The following is a 23,118-nucleotide window of genomic DNA, read 5'->3' as shown; positions in this document are numbered from 1 at the left end:
AAATACATTAGGCCGTGATCTATGGATTTCACATGAGGAAACTAGTCAATTTAAATACATTAGGCCGTGATCTATGGATTTCACATGAGGAAACTAGTCAATTTAAATACATTAGGCCGTGATCTATGGATTTCACATGAGGAAACTAGTCAATTTAAATACATTAGGCCGTGATCTATGGATTTCACATGAGGAAACTAGTCAATTTAAATACATTAGGCCGTGATCTATGGATTTCACATGACCGGAAATAGACATGTATCTGCTGGTCACAGATACCTTAAAACAAAAAACAAAAAAATGTGCCTCAATGGGATTTAGGATCTCATCACGGTATTTTTATGCATTCAAATTGTCCGTAGCTTGTGTCTGCCCATACCATAACCCCACTGCCACCACAGGGCACTGTTCACAACATTGACATCAGCAAAACACCATACACATGGTCTGCGGTTTTGAGGCCTGACTGATATACTGACAAATTCCCTAAAATGACGGAGACCGCTTGTAGTAGAGAAATGAACATCCAATTCTCTGGGCATTCAACATGCCAATTGCACTCCATCAAAACTAGAGACATCTGTACACTTTAGTGGCCTTCTGTTTAATCAGCTTCTTGATGTACCACACTTGTCAGGTGGATAAATTATCTTGGCAAAGGATAAAATGCTCACTAACAGGGATAAACAAAATTTGAGAGAAATAAGCTTTTTGTGCATATGGAACATTTCTGGGCTCTTTTATTTCAGCTCGTGAAACATGGAACCAAAACTTTACATGTGTTTATATTTTTGTTCAGTCTACATACATGAGTCATCCTACAAGCATACAATTATATATGATTAGCAGAGTATGGTTACTGCTGTGGCACTCCTACAAGCAATACAATATTGGGTCTTAAATGGTCCAATGCATTGTTTTTATCTCAATATCAAATCATTTCTGGGTAACAATTAAGTTCCTTACAATGATTTTCATTTAAAACAATGGTCAAAAATAGGTTTGGAACTCTTAGTAATAGGTCTTAAGTAATTTAGCAGGCAGGCCAAAACTCCATCCCCACTGTCTTTTCAAACACCTCTTACACTGAAAGGGCATTATCATACTGTTGAAATGTATCATTCCAAACGCAGTGTGAAAATATATATAAAAACAGGAAAATCAAGTTTGACTGCACTGGGCCTTTTAACACTTTCACTCTAAAGAATATGATTCATCATTGTCATCAAGTAACTGTAAACTGTAGATAGAAATTCAATACATTATAAATTCATTGTGTGAAGTGGATGTTCTCGACTGGTCATCTTCAGATATCACACATTTCTCTAGTTGCTCTGTATAAAACTATGTAAAAGATCCAGTTTGAAACATTATTCAAAGATAAAATGTGAGGTTTCCCATCAATAACAATATTCATAAATGTCTCAAATGCAAATGAACCGTAACTAAATACCCGTACACATACAACTGATAAATAATGTCAACAAGTGAAAACATCACATCAAATAGCATCCTAATAATCATACTAAAATGTTTGGGAACCTGGCCTACAGTCGCTGGAAGCCGACCGAGCAGAGTAGGAAGATGACATAGAGCATCATGAGACAGAGACCCAGTCTGCGGTCCAACCACCAATGGTTCAGATGAACACTCAGGACCTGCAGAGAGAGTGATAGAGAGAAATGGAGAAAGAAGTGAGAGGTGGACAGAGAAGATTAGAGCAGCAGAAAAGTACTATATACAGTCAGATATGGTTATGCAAATAACTTTAAAAGATATTACAGTGATACTCACAGTGAGGAACACTGAACCCAACAGCAGAACAACTGAATAGACCAGGCCTTTACTGTTGATATACACCTGACAACCATAAAAACACAACCTCTTTATGTAGATGCACATCTGGCAACCTCAAAGACACAATACCTAGCTTTTTGGTTGATGAACATTTGTCAACCAGAGCCACACAGAAACGAATCAACACACAAAAAAAATCTGTCCCTACCACTGATCCGTAGTCGACCACCAGAGTGCGCAGGAACCAAGGGAACCCAAGTCCCAGAAGCACATCGAAGATATTACTGCCAATGGAGTTAGAGACAGCCATATCCCCCATACCTACAATACACACACACACCAGTCAAAACAAGGCCTACTGTTAGAGACAGCCATATTCCCCCATACCTACAATACACACACCAGTCAAAACAAGGCCTACTGTTAGAGACAGCCATATCCCCCATACCTACAATACACACACCAGTCAAAACAAGGCCTACTGTTAGAGACAGCCATATCCCCCATACCTACAATACACACACCAGTCAAAACAAGGCCTACTGTTAGACAGGCATGTCCTTCATACCGTACAAAACAAACAAAAAAGGTTAACGTCACAACACACACAGATTGATTAGAATTTGACTACCTTGTCGTGCGACGATCAGGCTGGCCATACAGTCCGGTACGCTGGTGCCAGCTGCCAGGAAGGTGATGCCCATCACCACCTCAGGGATACCCAGCGTGTAACTGATAATGGTCACCTGGGAGCATAGAGGGCATTTGGTGACAGGGTTATTATAAAGCTGTTACATTCTTATCAACATGATCAAATCCCATTTGTATGTGTAGGAACATGTGTTTGTTTTTATGTGTGAGCTTGTGTATGTGTGATCTGTAGTCATACCATCCAGACCATGAGGTAGGAGAAGACTGCAATCCAGAGTGTGGAGGCCAGGAAGGTCAGGAGGTACCAGCGGCTCCAGCGAGGCAGGACACAGTTGGGTACAGTGCAGCAGAGCAGCAGGCACAGAGGCCATGACACCAGCCAGCGCACACGCTCACAGTGCCCTCCTGAGGATGGAGGGAGCAGCACCTTGGTTTTTCAATCATCAATCACAAAGTGCAAGAGTAGTCACAAAGAGCTTTACAGTAACCTGACCTCAATCTACGAAGAGCTTTACAGTAACCTGACCTCAATCTACGAAGAGCTTTACAGTAACCTGACCTCAATCTACGAAGAGCTTTACAGTAACCTGACCTCAATCTACAAAGAGCTTTACAGTAACCTGACCTCAATCTACAAAGAGCAAGAAGCAGCAGCAAGAAACCTTGAGAGGAACCAGGCTCAATATCATCAGAATTTAGCAACAGGTTCCTTGTTTGTAAATGTGTTTGTAAGGTTACGCTCACCTGGCACTATGAAGGGACTGAAGGAGACCTCCTCTTCTTCCTCTAGCTCCTCCTCTTCGGGCTGTAACCCCTCTGTGTTCCCCTCCGTCCCCCCATCCCTGTCTCCGTCCCCCTCCAGTGGCTGCCTTTCACTGTCTCCCGCTCCACCGTTCTCTATTGCCCATAATGCCCCCCCATCTCCCCTCTCCTCCCCTGCCCCACTGTTCCCTGTTCCCCATGTGGCCCCATCTCCCCCCTCCTCCCCACCGTTCTCCTCCTGGCCCCGAGCCCGGCTCAACCTCTGTCTCTGTGAGTGAGAAGGTAAGAGACAAACTTTATACGTTTTACAGTTTTTATTTGTTAGAGTCTGTCACAACTCCAGCAGCACAATGTTGGCTTTTAGCATTCAGCCAGAACAGAATAAAAGGGATGAAACAAGCATAGTGGGTCTGTGTTTGTGCTTTGTAATCGTGCATCCAGCAAAAGCAAAGTCATGGGAGAGTTAGGAAATAAGCAATGCATGTGTGTAGGGCTGTAGCGGTGATGGTCAAGCAAATAACGGTCAGTCTCACGGTAATTTACAGTTAATTAACATAAATACATTTAGCATCTCCTGGCTTCCACACATAGCCTACAAGCCACTGATGCAGACCATTGGAACATCTACATTTTAAAAGTCTAATAAATCTATGTAAAATAGCCTACACCATAACAATAAATCCATGATTTATTTTAGACAGGTCTAAAGAAACATGATATGAAGAAAATGTAGTCTGTTTCAGAAGAACAGAATAACATACTCTGAGTTGTCCTTATGTTAGGTCCTGATGTGGCTATGGCATATGGCTGTGGGCTACACTAGTTCAGTTAGCAGACAAGATTTGCCTGGAATTCTGTGTCATTATTTTATAGTATGAAGAATACAATAGAACAAAGCTGAATAAAATAGAAAGGATATTTTATCCAGATGATTTGAGGGAGTGTACACATGCAGCTATTATGTGTTGAGCGGTTAACAAAGAAATAGGTCCTCCGATATGCTTCATTTAGTCTCTCATTCACAATGAATGTTCCATTAGCGGAAAACACCATTATCAAAAGTGACCACAAATGTGATTATGCATGTAATGCTTTTCTTATGAAGGTGCATTTTTATGGTGAAAATGATCTTCCCCAAACTTGAAACTCAGGCCATGCGTACAGTATGTGTTCCAGTTTGGCTTTACACCCTTTGTAAAGTGGATTAATGTGCTTCATTTTAAATACGTTTTTGGCCACTTTAGTAGTGATACAAATCTTATCAAAACATATAGGCCTATGGGCTAGGCTACATGAGGTGTGTGACTATGACTCAAAAAAGGCATTTTTTCTTGCCTTAAGATGGGCATCACAAGTGATAATATATAATTGACAAGTAATAAGCTAATATTGTCACCCATCAGACTATCATTGATTTTATTTTTGTCTTTTTTGTAAAATTAATTTTGATTTAGAATGGACCATTATCATGCACCTGTCTCGTAACAGGGGCAGGGGAAAAATACATGTAATCTCTGCACTTAAATAGCAAATAGAGGACACTTTTCCTGTGATTCATTTTCATACCAGCAGGTAGGCAATACTTCTGTTGTAAAGAGAACCAATGTGCTTAATATTAGCTAAATATTAGGAAAGTTGAGAAATAAATATAGTAGACCTAGCCTATAGAAAGCAGATGGGAGCCTCATCTTTTTAATAGAGGCCATCACTCTGTTTTCTCACCTATAAAAATGATGCGCAACATGAGCTCATGAAGTGTTTAATTATATTTTTGATTACATTTGCATTGATGTCATAGTGATTAGAGGGACAAGAGAGTGCTGAGTACCAGGCAGTTAGCAAGTTTGGTAGGCTACTAATGACCAGCAGAGCTTGGAAAAGCCTAATTACCGTGACTAAACGGTCATGTGGAATTTGACTGCCTTCATTACTCGTGACCGCTGGTGTGGCGGTAATACGGACACCGCAACAGCCCTACATGTGTGTGTTTTTTGCACTTCTATAATAACTTCTATAATAACCATGCATCTTTCCATGCTAAAGTGTGGAGACATACTGCTGTGTGTGTGGTGTGTGCTCGTGTGTCCTGTGTACCTCATTGATGACCATGCGTCCTGCCATGCGGAGGCGTGTGTAGGGGGGGAAATGTGGGGTGATCAGGAGATGGAGGCTTGCCTCAGAGAAGCTCAGCTGGTGAGGGTGCAGACTCATCAACTCATCCACCATCACTACTGCAGTCTCCTGCCCTGCACACGAATCTGAGAGAGAGATGTTGGAGGAGGAGGAGGTGGAGAAGAGGGAGGAGGAGTAGATTGGGAGGAGGAGAGAGAGAGACGAGGAGAGAGGAGGAGAAAGGAGAGAGGGAGGAGGTGAGCAAAAGTAGGTTTTCAACTGAAAGAGCTACTTTATGTCTGTCTATTTTAGAATCATGATCCAATGGGATATGTTCCATTTGATTGAAAACAATTTGAAGCAATCAGTGCTAGAGACACAAACCGACCTCTCTTCAGCAGCACCATGTCTGTGTCACAGTCGACTCCCCCATGCCCCACTGCGGTGGTCCGTCTCAAGGTACTGAAGCAGGGCTGGCCCCCTCGACCACAGTGCCTCTCCACCCAGCCTGACAGGGGTCTGTTGAACCTACACAAAACACACACACAGTATAGCAACCAACATCTGTCCTGGATAGATACCTTGCTTGTGCTTATCTGAAGTAAAATGTTGTGGGGTAAGAAGGGGAACTGAACAAATAGTAAACTATAAGAGGCACAGACAAAGTCAGTAACCTACCCCATGATGATAATGTAGTCAGTAACCTACCCCATGATGATAATGTATTCAGTAACCTACCCCATGATGATAATGTATTCAGTAACCTACCCCATGATGATAATGTAGCCAGTAACCTACCCCATTATGATAATGTAGTCAGTAACCTACCCCACGGTGATAATGTAGCCAGTAACCTACCCCATGATGATAATGTAGCCAGTAACCTACCCCATGATGATAATGTAGCCAGTAACCTACCCCATTATGATAATGTAGCCAGTAACCTACCCCATGATGATAATGTAGTCAGTAACCTACCCCATGATGATAATGTAGTCAGTAACCTACCCCACGATGAAAATGTAGTCAGTTACTCACTTCATGATAATAATGTAGCCAGTTACTCACTCCACGATGATAATGTAGCCAGTTACTTCATGGTGATAATATAGTCAGTAACCTACCCTATGATGATAATGTAGTCAGTTACTCACTTCATGATGATAATGTAGACTAGATACATGGAAATCAGTATGATGGTCTCCCACCTACAACAGAGAAAAACTGTTTAAAAGCACAATCTGTATGTATCACTGAGTTATAAATATGTAGAGAACCCAGTCTTGTTAATGGTCCAATGTCCTTACCAAATCACTTTGTCATCATAGATCACCACAATCAGCATCAATATAGACAGGATGTAGTAGAGAGAATCCCGAAGCAGCGGCCACCAGCTCAGCGAGATCGGCTGAGAGAGAACACAACATACTGCTGAACAACACTGCCTGTCTAAATCTAAATCCTACCATATTGCTTTCACCTGTCTCAAAAAAGTTGAGTAACCTGTCCGGCAAAGATCCCACAAATGCCGATGATGACGAGGATGTTGAAGACAGCCGATCCCACAATGGTGCCTACCCCCAGGTCACCTTTCGTGATGAAGACACCTGGGAGAACAAGAGGTCAACAGCAGTGCATATTGATCCAATCAGTCCAATCGGTATGCATTTGCAGGCCCCTTCTGGTGACCTGGGCTATGTTCAGAACAAAAAACGTTGTGGAACTTTGCAGATAGATATCCCATGACTAGAGCTGACGTGATTCCTTATTCTATATACCAGAGAAGTATGTTTGTTCTACATCATAGATTTCTATCTGAACGTTGGCCAACGTTTTGTCCTGCTGAACGCGGCCCAGGATCAAGGATGTAGAATACTGACCAATTAAGGAGGTGAAGAGCTCAGGGGCGGAGCTCCCAGCCGCCATGAATGTTGCCCCGGCAACATCCTCACTGAGTTGAAGATTCTAGAAAAGAGGTTAATGGATAAGAGCCTTTGTAATTAAAACAAACGTCAAACAGTGAAGAGGATATCAAAAAGTAATGAGGGAAACAAACTGCAGGTTGGCATTTATTGAGATGACATATACTAGACACAGCAATGCAGAGTGGTCACGAGCTGGCACAGCCACAAAGTCATTAAACCTAACCCAACACTTGACCCTAACCTTAAACACACTGCTAACCCTAATGCCTAACCTTAAAATAAGACCAAAAAGCAAATATTTTTACAATATAGCCAATTTTGACTTTGCAGCTGGCCCATCTAGCAGAAATGGTTCAGTTCTGCCTCTAGGGCAAGACTCATGACAATAAATGTCAACCTGCAAAGAAACCAACAGAAGTGGGAAAGTGTTTTTATTGTCACCTCTGATATCTTCTCCAGTGATGGAACAAAATAGACATCACAGACTATAGCCAGGGCATAGAACATGTAGATCGCCTAGAAAACACAGGAGAAGAAACAGCCTGTCTGTGGACTGAGTTGGATGACATAGTGATTGTTGGGGTACTGTTACAGTAGAATGGTGTACAATGACAGCATTGTTAAACAACGCAGTAAGCTACATAGAGATCCTATTAAATGACTATATATGCATTCTAATTCCCAATAACATGGTAGGCCACTCACACAGACTGCATGGAGGAGAACTGCTCCTTTTCTCCTCTGCTCTGGAGAGAAAATATCTGCTGGAAACTCATGGATTGCTGAAAGAGAGGAGAGAGAGATTGAGTGTGTTTTCTGAAGAAGGGTTCCAATTCAAGGGAATAAGACAGTTTGTTGCACTCCAAAACTCTAGCAGTTCTTGAGATTTGAGATCATGTGACCATGTGAGTGTTCCATATCATCCCCTAGCAACAGCCACACAGTTCCTGGTTTAAGTGGACTCTTTAGGATATACAGTGCATTCGGTAAGTTCAGACCCCTTGACTTTTTCCACATTTTGTGACGTTACAGCCTTATTCTAAAATTGATTAAATTATTTTTTGTCCTCATCAATCTACACACAATACCCCATAATGACAAAGCGAAAACAGGTTTTTAGAAATGTTTGCAAATGTATTAAAAATGTCAAACAGAAATACCTTATTTACATAAGTATTCAGACCCCTTGCTATGAGAATCGAAATTGAGCTCAGGTGCATCCTGTTTCCATAGATCATCCTTGAGATGTTTCTACAACTTGGAGTCCACCTATGGTAAATTCAATTGATTGGACATGATTTGGAAAGGCACACACCTGTCTATGTAAGGTCCCAGAGTTGAAAGTGCATGTCAGAGCAAAAACCAAGCCATGAGGTCAAAGGAATAGTCCGTAGAGCTCCGAGACAGGATTGTGTCGAGACACAGATCTGGGGAAGGGTACCAAAACAGCATTGAAGGTCTCCAAGAACACAGTGGCCTCCTTCATTCTTAAATGGAAGAAGTTTGTAACCACCAAGACTCTTCCTAGAGCTGGCCGCCCGGCCAAACTGAGCAAATGGGGGAGAAGATGACCAAGAACCTGATGGTCACTCTGACAGAGCTCCAGAGTTCCTCTTTGTAGAAGGGGGAACCTTCCATAAGGACCACCATCTCTGCAGCCCTCCACCAATCAGGCCTTTATGGTAGAGTGGCGAGAAGGAAGCCACTCTTCAGTAAAAGGCACATGACAGCCTGCTCGGAGTTTGCCCCTGAGCTCTTCACCTCCTTAATTGGTGAGTATTCTACAACCTTGATCCTGGGCAGCGTTCAGCAGGACAAAACGTTGGCCAATGCTCAGATAGATTTCCATGATGTAGAACTAAAATACTTCTCTGGTATATAGAATAAGGAATCACGTCAGTAGCCATATCTAGGAAAAACAAAGTTCCAAAGGCTGGGCCCAATATAGTGTATAAGAATTTATACAAAGATTCTCTGGTCTGATTGAACTCTTTGGCCTGAATGCCAAGTTTCACGTCTGGAGGAAACCTGGCACCATCCCTACGGTGAATCATGGTGGTGGCAGTATCATGCTGTGGGGATGCTTTTCAGCGGCAGGGACTGGGAGACTAGTCAGGATTGAGGGAAAGATGAACGGGGCAAAGTACAGAGACCCTTGATGAAAACCTGCTACAGAGTGCTCAGGTCCTCAGACTGGGGGGGGGAAGGTTCACCTTCCAACAGGACAACGAGCCTAAGCACACAGCCAATACAACGCAAGAGTGGCTTCGGGACAAGTCTGTCAATGTCCTTGAGTGGCCCAGCCAGAGCTCGGACTTGAGTTCAATCAAACATCTCTAGAGAGACATGAAAATAGCTGTGCAGTGACGCTCCCCATCCAACCTGACAGAGCTTGAGAGGGTCTGCAGAGAAGAATGGGAGAAACTCTCCAAATACAGATGTGCCAAGCTTGTAGCATCATACCCAACAAGCCTCGAGGCTGTAATTGCTGCCAAATGTGCTTCAGCAAATGACTGAGTAAAGGGTCTGAATACTTATGTAAATATGATATTTCAGGGGGGGTGACAGTATGGGGGTATTGTGTGTAGATTGAGGGGGTAAAAAACATTTAATACAGGCTGTAACATAACAAAATGTGGAAAAAGTCAAGGGGTCTGAATACTTTCCCAAATGCACTGTATGCAACCTACCTCAGACCCCTTGGCCTGGACCCTAAACTCATTCACATTGGCCTACGCACATGCTACACACACACTAACTTAAGCACGCACACACACACACCAGACGTGACAAGAAAAGTGGGCGATACTAACAGGGCAGCATTTAAAAAAGCTCAGAATACACTCTGCTAACAGTTCTAGAATTTAGCATTTAGTTGCCTAGCAACACGGACCTCAAAGGCGTATTAATGAGGGTTTAGGCATCAGTCTGAACCCCAGTAAACCCCAGCCAGACTCAGTAAGTATAATTTACGTCATTTGTGATTATGAAATATCAAACTGTCGGGGAGCCAAAACAAACCCAGGCAAAACATAATTCTCAAGCGGCCACTGGGCAAGCCATCCTTTGATCTATCAGTATCAGACAGCTGGTGTTCTCGTTTGCTTGTAGCCTACAAGCATGTAGGTTACTCTCCTGCACAAAAAAATAAAAATCTACAAGTTGAGTCAGCTATGAACGTTACAGCAGTAAAATTACATTTTAATTTACATAGACAAGTTCAACAATATAGGCCGCCTAATGCGGAGCAACCGTAGCAGTGTTATCTGGGCTCCCGAGTAACGCAGCGGTCTAAGGCACTGCATCACTACAGACCCTGGTTTGAATTCAGGCTGTATCACATCCGGCCGAGTCCCATAAAGCCCAGCGTCGTCCGGGTTTGGCCGTCATTATAAATAAAAAATGTGTTCTGAACTGACTTGCCAAGTTAAATAAAAAAATATGCTTGACCCATAGCAACTATAGGGTTGAATAAATGTGCCATCAAAGGGTTGCATAGGATGCCACCTTTTCAACAAGTCAGTTGATCAAATTTCTGCCCAGCTAGTGCTGCCACGGTCAACTGTAAATGCTGTTATTGTGAAGAGAAAACATCTAGGAGCTTTCTAACCTTTATTTACCTAGGCAAGTCAATTAAGAACAAATTCTTATTTACAATGACAGCCTATGGGACTCCCAATCTCAGCCAGAATTGATACAGCCTGGATTCAAACCAGGTACTGTAGTGACACCACTTGCACTGAGATGCAGTGCCTTAGACCACTGTGCCACTCGGGAGCTACAATAGCTCAGCCGAGAAGTGGTTGAATGCCGAGTGCTGAAGCACGTAGCGTGTAAAAATAGTCTGTCCTCGGTTGTAACACTCACTACTGCATTCCAAACTTCCTCTGGAAGCAAAATCACAAAGCGAGGTCCACAAAGCGAGGTCCATGCAGAAATGGTTTGTAGAGATCGGTGTGAAAGAACTTGACTGGCATGCACAGAGCCCTGACCTCAACCCCATCGAACATTTTTGGAATGAATTGGAACGCCGACTGTGTGCCAGGCCTAATTGCCCAATATCAGTGCCCGACCTCACTAATGCTCTTGTGGTTAAATGGAAGCAAGTCCACGCAGCAATGTTCCAACATCTAGTGGAAAGCCTTCCCAGAAGAGTGGAGGCTGTTATAACTACAAAGGTGTCCCCCCTTTGTATTAATACCTGTGATTTTGGAAAGAGATGTTCGACAAGCAGGTGTCCACATACTTTTGGTCATGTAGTGTAGCTAGATATTTAGTGTTGATGTGTTGCTGTAGTCGTGGCGGGATCAGAGAGACATATAGAACATGTGCGATAGAAATTATCACTAGGCCTATGCCTCATAATTTCCTAGAGAAATCTGACCTGCAATTTGTTAATAAAACTGCTGGTTATAATTCGTAAAACCTTAATTTGTGTCACTTTGAAGTGATCCAAATGGCAAATTCATCTTTTATCAATACATTTCAAGATATATTAAACCTGAAGAAAAAAAAACATTTTATTTGCGACTTACTGAGTCTGGCTTTACCGCCAGAGAGATTGACAGATAGGCTAGAAACACTGGATGAGTGAGTGGGAAGCAGAGGAGTCATGCACAGGTAGAAAGACAAGACACTAATGATCCAAGAGTATAGGAACAAACAAAAACACTTGTGCACCAGCTCTGGGCGTTGTAGGAGTGTAGGAGGTGTGGTTCTCCTCTTCTCTCTCCTGCATTAGTTCTCTCTTAGACCACGGGAAGTCACCAACAACATCACTGGGGCTTGGAGAGTCTGTTAGGATAGAGCAGCATCAATTATTTCCTAAAAGATATTAGCCTATTTTAATATTATGTGTTTATAAAAAGCGATCACATTGTTTTTAGGGGAGGCCGGGGTAGGCCGTCATTGTAAATAAGCATTTGTTCTTAATTAACTGTCTTGCCTAGTTAAATAAAACATTTTAAAATAATAAGACTTTAATAATGAAACAGGTGTGATGATTGAATAAACCACTGATATTTTATGTATGAATGAAATAAATAACGCGACTCAGGGGGAAACGCACCTGTTACGTCTAGGAGCTGCATGAGCCAGGTGGCGGTGATCATCCCGACTCCACAGACACCGAGTCGCCAGAAAAGCCGCATGCGCTTAGGTCTCACCGCTGCCTTCATCTCGCCGCTGTTCCCTCAGCTCAGAACATGTCGGTCACCATCGCAGCGTCGGTTCTCCGCTTTATATCAGATGATCAGGTGGAATCTTTTTCATGCACTCTCAGGGAAAGCTAGTTCTTCACGTGCAGCCATGGATTTGTATTGTCAGCATCCCTGCACCCATTCTTTACCACTCTCTGTCTTCAGAAGCGCAGCATCTTCCGCGGGCATCTGTCCGTTCCTCCACGGAACCGAGGAAACAGGCGATGAGCTTTTTGATAAATAATTAGTCTCGCTCACAATAGCTTATGGTTTTAAGCGTCACATCGTCGCAAGTCTGTACTATTTCCAGAATTTCACACTCCTCCCATCATGTCTCCTTCGCTCCCAGTCTGTTCCAGTATCTTCATGACTCCGTCACGAGGGGTGTTTACCGTGAGCTCTTGGTGCCACCATCAGTGAGCACGACAATTGGGTGGGGCGCACCAACGAGCGAGCTCCAGTCTCAGGGACTAAATATGTATTTATCAACATGAGGCATGTTATGTTACGCCATTATGCCATTAATAATATAATATAAGACACACAACACAGACACAATTCCAATAAATAAATAATTATTTTATGTTTATGAAAATGCATCCACAAATACGAGCACATTTTCGGTTCTAGGTGAAAGTTGAGAATATATAATTAATAGATGTCTGTTTGGGCCAAATCAAGGCTGGTCCAGACCAAATCTGAACCAAACAGGCATCTATGATTGGTTTAGATTTGGTCCTGACCAAAAACAAACGTTCGTGGACGTAGAAATCAAAGCTGGTCCAGACTGCACCAAAAAAAGACCTCCAGTCTGGACATCACCAAAAAAATATGTCCAAAAGGCATCAGTGTCGTTCTGTGCTTATTGTGGTATAGCCTACAGTGTAGCTGGAAATGTCATTTTAGGAATGCCCATCTACGTGGTAGGCCTACCGTTTGTAAAATACAAAAAAAAGACGGCTGTCCTAACGGGACTGAAAAGAGGTCCAAAATACATTAGCGTCTGTCCGTGCTTAATGGGGTGCAGCCTACCATGTCAGCCTGCAATGGCATTTTAGGATGGCCCATCCATTTGTAAAACAGGCAGTTGTATTGGCTTTATTCATCCTGATTCCTGTGACTAATCAATTTGGCAATTTAAGCTCTGAATATCAGCTACCCAGTCGCGACCCGTCATTCAGGGCAGGTGGGGCAAAAAATAAGGCTTGCCTGTTTTGCATGTTATTTTGTCATTAATACATGTCACATATCAGTTTGCAAACAGTGTAACAATTATATATATTTTGAGTTAATAACATGGTCTCTTTTTTTGGTTTCTTGAGTAAAGCAGCTCCAAAATTCAGGTGTTTCAGCCTAGCTCAGTGCTTTCTGTGGTGGTGAGGCAAGACAGCAGAAAATACGGAGTGTTGCGGCGTGATTGGCTCAGTGATCTGTCACTCATGGGGACACTACGTCACCAACAAGTCTAACACGGAACCCAAACCGGCTGCGCTCGTGCACCAACATGGATCAATTTATTTTGTCCCTCCACACCAAACGCGATCACGACACGCAGGTTAAAATATCAAAACAAACTCTGAACCAATTATATTAATTTGGGGACAGGTCGAAAAGCATTAAACATTTATGGCAATTTAGATAGTTAGCTTGCACTTGCTAGCTAATTTGTCCTATTTAGCTAGCTTGCTGTTGCTAGCTAATTTGTCCTGGGATATAAACATTGAGTTGTTATTTTACCTGAAATGCACAAGGTCCTCTACTCCGGCAAGTAATCCACACATAAAATGGTCAACTAAATAGTTTCAAGTAATCTCTCTTCCTTCCAGACTTTTTCTTCTCTTGACTTTATAATGCGATTGGCAACTTTCATAAATTAGGTGCATTACCACCATTGACCTCGTTCGTCTTTCAGTCACCCATGTGGGTATAACCAATGAGGAGATGGGAGAGGCAGGACTTGCAGCACGATCTGCGTCAGAAATAGAACTGATATCTATTTTACCCCTTGGCAACGCAGAAGTTCGCCGGCGCACGCGAGCAGTGTGGGTGCAATAATTGAATAACATAGATTTCTAAATGTATTTCGCAACACTCGCGCATGCAACGTGAGTGGTGTGGTCAGACTGTAAGAGTAGAGCTAAAAAATTCAAGCCCCTTGGGTGCTGCCTTAGAGTTACTTTAGAAGTGCCCATCCAAGAAGGCTCAAGGTCATTGGCCACAGATAAAAGGACATCAAATCACGTTATATCTACAGTTTTGATTAGACTGAATATGTGAAAATCAAACTTTCAAAATGTTAGCTAGCCGTCTGCATTCTGTTGCTGTACATTTCAAAAGTGCTGAACACATAGTTATATTGACTACGTCCGTCTTACTGTAGCTCGCTCATTGTCTTCATCGAAATTACGGAATGCCTCATATCCCTTATGCCGTAGTTTGTATCTCAATTGACAGTAGAAACCACATTTGTTTAAGCAAGTCAGCAATATCAGCTGTGTTTTTAAAAAAGTCAGTAAACGAGGCTGAATTAATTGTTTCGCTGCCAGACAAGACTCCGCTGATTGCCAGGTGTAGCGGCCATGCTTTACACCTGGCTACCCCTACCCCGATCAACAGTCCTGTACCCCCCACAGCAACTCGCCCAAGCCTTCCCCATTTCTCCTTCACCCAAATACAGATAGCTGATGTTCTGAAATAGCTGCAAATTCTGGACCCCTACAAATCAGCCGGGCTAGACAATCTGGACCCTCTCTTTCTAAAATTATCTGCCGAAATTGTTGCAACCCCTATCACTAGCCTGTTCAACCTCTCTTTCGTATCATCTGAGATTCCCAAAGATTGGAAAGCTGCCGCGGTCATCCCCCTCTTCAAAGGGGGAGACATTCTAGACCCAAACTGCTACAGACCTATATCTATCCTACCCTGCCTTTCTAAGGTCTTCGAAAGCCAAGTTAACAAAGCTGGTCATGGGTGCACCTCAGCCATGCTCAAGGTCCTAAACGATATCACAACCGCCATTGATAAGAGACATTACTGTGCAGCCGTAATCATCGACCTGGCCAAGGCTTTCGACTCTGTCAATCACCACATTCTTATTGGCAAACTCAACAACCTTGGTTTCTCAAATGATTGCCTTCTCCTGGTTCACCAACTACTTCTCTGATAGAGTTCAGTGTGTCAAATCGGAGGGCCTGTTGTCCGGACGTCTGGCAGTCTCTATGGGGGTGCCACAGGGTTCAATTCTTGGGCCGACTCTCTTCTCTGTAAACATCAATGATGTCGCTCTTGCTGCGGGTGATTCTCTGATCCACCTCTATGCAGACGACACTATTCTGTATACCTCTGACCCTTCTTTGGACACTGTGTTAACTAACCTCCAGACAAGCTTTAATGCCATACAACATACAACACTCCTTCTGTGGCCTCCAACTGCTCTTAAATGCAAGTAAAACTAAATGCATGCTCTTCAACCGATCGCTGCCCGCACCTGCCCGCCGGTCCAGCATCACTACTCTGGACAGTTCTGACTTAGAATATGTGGACAACTACAAGGTGTCTGGTTAGACTGTAAACTCTCCTTCCAGACTCACATTAAGCATCTCCAATCCAAAATTAAATCTAGAATCGGCTTCCTATTTCGCAACAAAGCATCCTTCACTCATGCTGCCAAACAAACCCTCGTAAAACTGACTTTTTCTACTGTATTATTGACTGTATGTTTGTTTATTCCATGTGTAACTCTATGATGTTGTATGTGTCGAACTACGTTGCTTTATCTTGGCCAGGTCACAGTTGTAAATGAGAACTAGTTCTCATCTAGCCTACCTGGTTAAATAAAGGTGAAATAAAAAATAAAATAATGGTGTAGCGGTGGTAAGGATTCATTCCATGGTGCTGAAAAGAAAGCTCTGCTGTTGGGACAGCTTTATGTAGGCCCTAACAGTTTGTGGGCACCGCTATTCGCCGTTATGGTGCAAGTAATGTATTGTTTAGTGTTGTGTTGTGTAGTGTCTTTGCTGGCATGCATCTAAAAGAATTGGGTGAGTTTTCCCCACCAAGATTTACATGCTAAAATCGCCACTGCATGTAGCCTATAACCTGTTTTTGACAAATGTAATCATCTAATATCGTAAGAGCTTCCATTGTCTGCTTATATGCCCCCTTTATTTATTCTACGGTTCTGACTTGGTGTACAGGAAAGACACTGTAAGAACGGCCCATGTTCTGAATTCTGTCGCTGTACATTTCAAAAGTGCTGAACAAATAGTTATGACTACGTCCTTCTTAGCTCGCCCATTGTCTTAATCGAAATTACGGATAGCCTCTTATCCACTTGTCATCCCCATAGTTTGTACATCTCAATTGTCAGTAGAAACAACATTTGCAAGTTGTATATACATGTAGTTATTACCATGCATGAGATCTCCACATTGTAGCCTGTCCATTTAATATATTCACTGATCAAGTAAGTACTCTACCTTTGCAAATAAAGGTGCAGTTCAGGTATGAATGTCTGACATTCTTTTTCAGTCATATCCAATACCAGGAGTATCAAATTCCAGTCTTTGAATGATGCTGTGTCTGCATGTACAGTGCCTTGCGAAAGTATTCGGCCCCCTTGAACTTTGCGACCTTTTGCCACATTTCAGGCTTCAAACATAAAGATATAAAACTGTATTTTTTTGTGAAGAATCAACAACAAGTGGGACACAATCATGAAGTGGAACGACATTTATTGGATATTTCAAACTTTTTTAACATATCAAAAACTGAAAAATTGGGCGTGCAAAATTATTCAGCCCCCTTAAGTTAATACTTTGTAGCGCCACCTTTTGCTGCGATTACAGCTGTAAGTCGCTTGGGGTATGTCTCTATCAGTTTTGCACATCGAGAGACTGACATTTTTTCCCATTCCTCCTTGCAAAACAGCTCGAGCTCAGTGAGGTTGGATGGAGAGCATTTGTGAACAGCAGTTTTCAGTTCTTTCCACAGATTCTCGATTGGATTCAGGTCTGGACTTTGACTTGGCCATTCTAACACCTGGATATGTTTATTTTTGAACCATTCCATTTTAGATTTTGCTTTATGTTTTGGATCATTGTCTTGTTGGAAGACAAATCTCCGTCCCAGTCTCAGGTCTTTTGCAGACTCCATCAGGTTTTCTTCCAGAATGGTCCTGTATTTGGCTCCATCCATCTTCCCATCAATTTTAACCATCTTCCCTGTCCCTGCTGAAGAAAAGCAGGCCCAAACCATGATGCTGCCACCACCATGTTTGACAGTGGGGATGGTGTGTTCAGGGTGTTGCTTTTACGCCAAACATAACGTTTTGCATTGTTGCCAAAAAGTTCAATTTTAGTTTCATCTGACCAGAGCACCTTCTTCCACATGTTTGGTGTGTCTCCCAGGTGGCTTGTGGCAAACTTTAACCGACACTTTTTATGGATATCTTTAAGAAATGGCTTTCTTGCCACTCTTCCATAAAGGCCAGATTTGTGCAATATACGACTGACTGATTGTTGTCCTATGGACAGAGTCTCCCACCTCAGCTGTAGATCTCTGCAGTTCATCCAGAGTGATCATGGGCCTCTTGGCTGCATCTCTGATCAGTCTTCTCCTTGTATGAGCTGAAAGTTTAGACGGACGGCCAGGTCTTGGTAGATTTGCAGTGGCTGATACTCCTTCCATTTCAATATTATCGCTTGCACAGTGCTCCTTGGGATGTTTAAAGCTTGGGAAATCTTTTTGTATCCAAATCCGGCTTTAAACTTCTTCACAACAGTATCTCGGGCCTGCCTGGTGTGTTCCTTGTTCTTCATGATGCTCTCTGCGCTTTTAACGGACCTCTGAGACTATCACAGTGCAGGTGCATTTATACGGAGACTTGATTACACACAGGTGGATTGTATTTATCATCATTAGTCATTTAGGTCAACATTGGATCATTCAGAGATCCTCACTGAACTTCTGGAGAGAGTTTGCTGCACTGAAAGTAAAGGGGCTGAATAATTTTGCACGCCCAATTTTTAAGTTTTTGATTTGTTAAAAAAGTTTGAAATATCCAATAAATGTCGTTCTACTTCATGATTGTGTCCCACTTGTTGTTGATTCTTCACAAAAAAAGACAGTTTTATATCTTTATGTTTGAAGCCTGAAATGTGGCAAAAGGTCGCAAAGTTCAAGGGGGCCGAATACTTTCGCAAGGCACTGTATGTATTACAATTATACACTTCAACAGTGTTTACCAATCCTGGTACATCAATGGGTACACATTGTAACTATGCAATAGACTAGAAACATGATTTAATTAGTTAAAGGCTTATGTTTAATTCACATATACAGAAATATAATTTTAAAAAACAGTACACTACACATGCATCATGTAAATACTCTAAAACCGGTTCATCTCAATATCTCATTTCCTTCATCTGCATTGATCTGTTAAACACAGGATAGGTATCATCAAATGAGTTTTAATTTCAACCAGTAGAGAAAGTGAAACGCTTTATTGAAAGAAGTTTATTATCCAAGTGTTATAAATACATAATACTTGCATTATAAATATTATAATTGTAATATTATATTTATAGATACAAGTATAATCTGCACTTAAATGCACATCTGGTGTGCATTATAAAAACAGAGGAAGAAAGAGGTGGCGAGAAAGGTATAAAAGGGAAAGAGGTAAGAACAGAGAAGCAGGTTAGACCGTATATGATTAATGAATCAAAGTGTTACCCTAATATTCTCTGTTCATCACAATTACATAATAGTGTCTCTAGCTTAGTCTCCTAACCAGCCTTAGGCCCCCAGTCGGCCCGAAGGTTATCTTAAGAGCGGGTGAGGTAGCGATGACGGGACTGGGGGTTGGCATCTCACATCAAAACATACCTGCAGACGAGAGACAGATGGAGAAAGAGAGAGCATGTTTAAGCCTTGTGTTTTTTCTTTATTCTAACACTGTCAGTCATCATAATCATCAGGAGGTGAAATGCATAACTGGCCTTGGATCATTAACTCTGGGACTACTACATCTCTATCTGTATTTCAATGTAAAGCATATCTATAATAATACTTCCTGTTGACCCGACCAAGTGACCTCTCACCTCTGATCATGTTGTGCCCTCTATGTAGCCTGTTCACATCTGATATAACCTAGAGGATTCAGGGAGAAGGGGAGATAGGGATAAAGTGAAGTACTTTATGCTGAAAAACATGCACAGACACACAAGGACAAATAATATAGCGTAGTTATAGAAATAATGAAGTGTCTTACTATTCTCCATGGTTGGCCCTCATGCCTATTTGAAGTTGGAAGGAGCCACAGTTATACACCTGAGCCTGCTTACTGCACAACACAATCCATCAATCAGATTGATACGTGAGTGTGTAGGTGTGGGTTATAGGGTGTCTAACTGTTAAAATAGCCTGTTTTGTTTTTGTATAGACATCACACCTTTACCTAAACAGCATCCTCAACTGAGAAGTAGAAATCAAATGGAGAGAAACTGGGAATTGAATAACTGCAGTTGACATAGCTAAGTAAATTGAAGAATACTCTTATTGCAATGTGGATGGCTCTTAAAATAGCCTTTGGTTGTGCATAGTGTAGTCTATGGTTTTGCCAGGAGACAGCACCCTCTTTGAAGAAGTAGGAGGTGAAGATCTCCCGCACACGGATTGCCTCTCTTGCTGCATTGTTGGACCCCATCCTTGAAACATCGTGCAGAGCAGCAGACTTCTCCTCTGGCACACAACGGCGAGCTGCAGATCCCCTCCTGGTCCTTGTGTCCATCCTCATGAAGTTGTGCAGGACACAGGTAGCCTTCACATGCCTGAATTCCCCCAGGAGGCAGTCCGAGATGGTCATGGTCACCCAACCCTGCAGTGCCCTACACGGTAACTGTAGGCAATCGTTTTGAAGCAATCTCCAGTTACAAGGTATCTGTAGGAATATGAACGATAATGTCATTAGTAATCATTATCACTTATAACATCATGATAACATTGGATAGATGCAGGTGCACACACATGTGCATGTGTAGCTTGTGACAATAGCAGGATAATATCAAGGATGGCATCACAAATGAATAAATAAATACCACTTGAAGCTTGATGATGAGTTGATCAGCTGTGTAGTGCTAAGGCAAAAATGTGCACCCCTTTGAGTTCCCAGGACCAGGACTGAGAACCACCATGCTTCATTGGGACCTCTTCATCTGCAGACAGGCATTAACAGCTCTCTGTATCAGAGAACGGAAAACCTCACAAGAAACAGATTTCATTACACTCAAATTAGACAGGCACTGAATATTATGTTACTATTATCTCCGTCCTCACTTCTGGGGACTGGAACTACACAAAAGTACCTGCCCTATCCAAAATAGTCTACTCCCTCACTTTGACAGTTGGGGCTGCTATCCTTTCACCCACCTCCATGGCTTTTAGCTAGCTACCTACAAATGCATTTGGAGTTTGTTTTTTACAGTGATAAATACATTGATAGCTAGATAATATGAAGTTAGCTAGCTAAGTGAATTAAACATCACCCTCTGCCTATGTAAAGTTGACTAGATAGCTAGCTAGCTACGTTAGCAGCTCATTTGAGTTAGCCTGCACTATAGCTAGTTAGCTAATAATACATGTTCTTTTACATTTTCAAAATGTATATACTTACTTGAATAGGTTCTCCCCAGCCATGTGGACGATTGGAAACCGGGCAGAAAAGTTTGTCACCAGTGGTTTAGAGCATATTACTATTTACCTGTGAATAAATTCATGAAATGGAGAATGGATCAAACTATTGACCCATATAATAACTAGACCTTCAGACAAACTTGCTGCGCTGAATTCTTGATGCACAATCGAACGTGCTGCCACATGCTGCCAGAAGAGAGCCACTGGACCGCCTAAGCAGCACATGGCAATTTACCGCATGCTAGTGTACACAAGCTGTCCTGCCTAATGAGCAGGCTGACCCTGGCGCCTGGCACCTACTACCTACCATACCCTGTTCAAAGGCACTTACATATTTTGTCTTGCCCATTCACCCTCTGAATGGCACATATACACAATCCATGTCTCGATTGTCTCAAGCATTAAAAATCCTCATTTAACCTGTCTCCTCCCCTTCATCTACACTGATTGAAGTTAACAAGTGAAATCAATAAGGGATCATAGCTTTCTCCTGGATTCACCTGGTCAGTCTATGTCATGGAAAGAGCAGGTGTTCTTAATGTTTGTACACTCAGTGTATATCTGGGGAAGGGTATAAAACCATTTCTAGAGTGTTGAATGTTTCCAAGAGCACAGTGGTCTCCATCATTGGGAAATTGAAAAAAAAATTAACTACCAAGACTCTGCCTAGAGCTGGCCGTCTGACCAAACTGAGCAACCAGGCAAGAAGGACCTTGGCCAGGGAGGTAACCAAGAACCCAAGGACCACTCTGACAGAACTACAATGTTCCTTGGCTGAGATGGGAGTACCTGCCAGAAGGACAACAGTCTCTACAGCCATTCACCAATCTGGGCATTTTGAGAGAGTGGCCAGACGGAAGCCACTCCTAAGAAAAAGGCACGTGACGGCATACCTGGAGTTTGCAAAAAGGCACGTGAAAGACTGAGATCATAAGGCAAAAGATTATGTGGTCTGATGAGACAAAAATGTAACTCTTAGGGCCTCCCGGGTGGCGCAGTGGTCTAGGGCACTGCATCGCAGCGCTAGCTGTGCCACCCACCAGAGACTCTGGGTTTGCACCCAGGCTCTGTCGCAGCCGGCCGCGACCAGGAGGTCCGTGGGGCGACGCACAATTGGCCTAGCGTCGTCGGGGTTAGGGAGGGTTTGGCCAGTAGGGATATCCTTGTCTCATCGTGCACCAGCGACTCCTGTGGAGGGCCGGGCGCAGTGCACGCTAACCAAGGTCGCCAGGTGTACGGTGTTTCCTCTGACCCAATTGTGTGGCTGGCTTCCGGGTTGGATGCGCACTGTGTTAAGAAGCAGTGCGGCTTGGTTGGGTTGTGTTTCGGAGGACGCATGGCTTTCGACCTTCGTCTCTCCAGAGCCCGTACGGGAGTTGTAGCGATGAGACAAGATAGTAATTACTAACAATTGGATACCATGATGAAGGAGGTAAAACATATATTTTTTAAATTAAATAAAAATGTAACTCTTTGGCCTATGTCTGGAGAAATGCAGGCACAGCACCCGTCTAACACCATCCCTACCGTGAAGCATGGTAGTGGCAGCATCATGCTATGGGGATGCTATTCAGGGACTGGGAGACTGGTAATGATAGAGGGAACAATGAATGGAGCCAAATACAGGAAAATTATTGATTAGAAACGGCTTCAGAGAACCAACAACCTTAGACTGAGGCGAAGATTTACATTCCAACAAGACAATGACCCCAATCAATAAATGTGAAAGTCCTTGAGGGGCCAAGCCAAAGTCTATTTAAAATCTGTGGAAAGACTTGAAGGTTGCTGTTCCCTGCCACTTCCCATCTAATTTAACAGAGCTTGAGAAAATCTGCAAGGAGGAATGGGAGAAAATCCCCAAATCCAGATGTGCAAAATGGATACAGCTGACTGTAATCGCCACCAAATGTGCTTCTACAAAGTATTGACTCAGGGGTGTGAATGCTTACAATATGTACATTAGATATTTCTGTATT

At 42.7% G+C, this 23,118-nt stretch overlaps 1 protein-coding gene across 1 annotated transcript; it reads right to left on the bottom strand.

Moving 5' to 3' along the window:
• Positions 1–708: 708 nt before the first annotated feature.
• On the bottom strand, positions 709–12,675 carry LOC139366052 (sodium/potassium/calcium exchanger 3-like). The gene is made up of 16 exons (XM_071103136.1): positions 12,316–12,675; positions 11,928–12,041; positions 7,953–8,029; positions 7,689–7,763; positions 7,203–7,287; positions 6,826–6,929; positions 6,630–6,730; positions 6,477–6,530; positions 5,711–5,850; positions 5,305–5,468; positions 3,193–3,478; positions 2,687–2,853; positions 2,429–2,543; positions 2,006–2,118; positions 1,795–1,860; positions 709–1,658 (listed from the first exon to the last, which is right to left on the bottom strand). Exons 1-16 carry the CDS (start codon positions 12,422–12,424, stop codon positions 1,548–1,550), a joined length of 1,881 nt encoding a protein of 626 aa, XP_070959237.1. The 5' UTR covers positions 12,425–12,675; the 3' UTR covers positions 709–1,547.
• Between the last annotated feature and the right edge of the window lie 10,443 nt (positions 12,676–23,118).

The sequence above is a fragment of the Oncorhynchus clarkii genome, chromosome 14, assembly GCF_045791955.1.
Source record: "Oncorhynchus clarkii lewisi isolate Uvic-CL-2024 chromosome 14, UVic_Ocla_1.0, whole genome shotgun sequence".
Classification (NCBI taxonomy): domain Eukaryota; kingdom Metazoa; phylum Chordata; class Actinopteri; order Salmoniformes; family Salmonidae; genus Oncorhynchus; species Oncorhynchus clarkii.
Note: the sequence above shows the minus strand (reverse complement) of the source record. Positions and strands in the feature narration are given on the sequence as shown.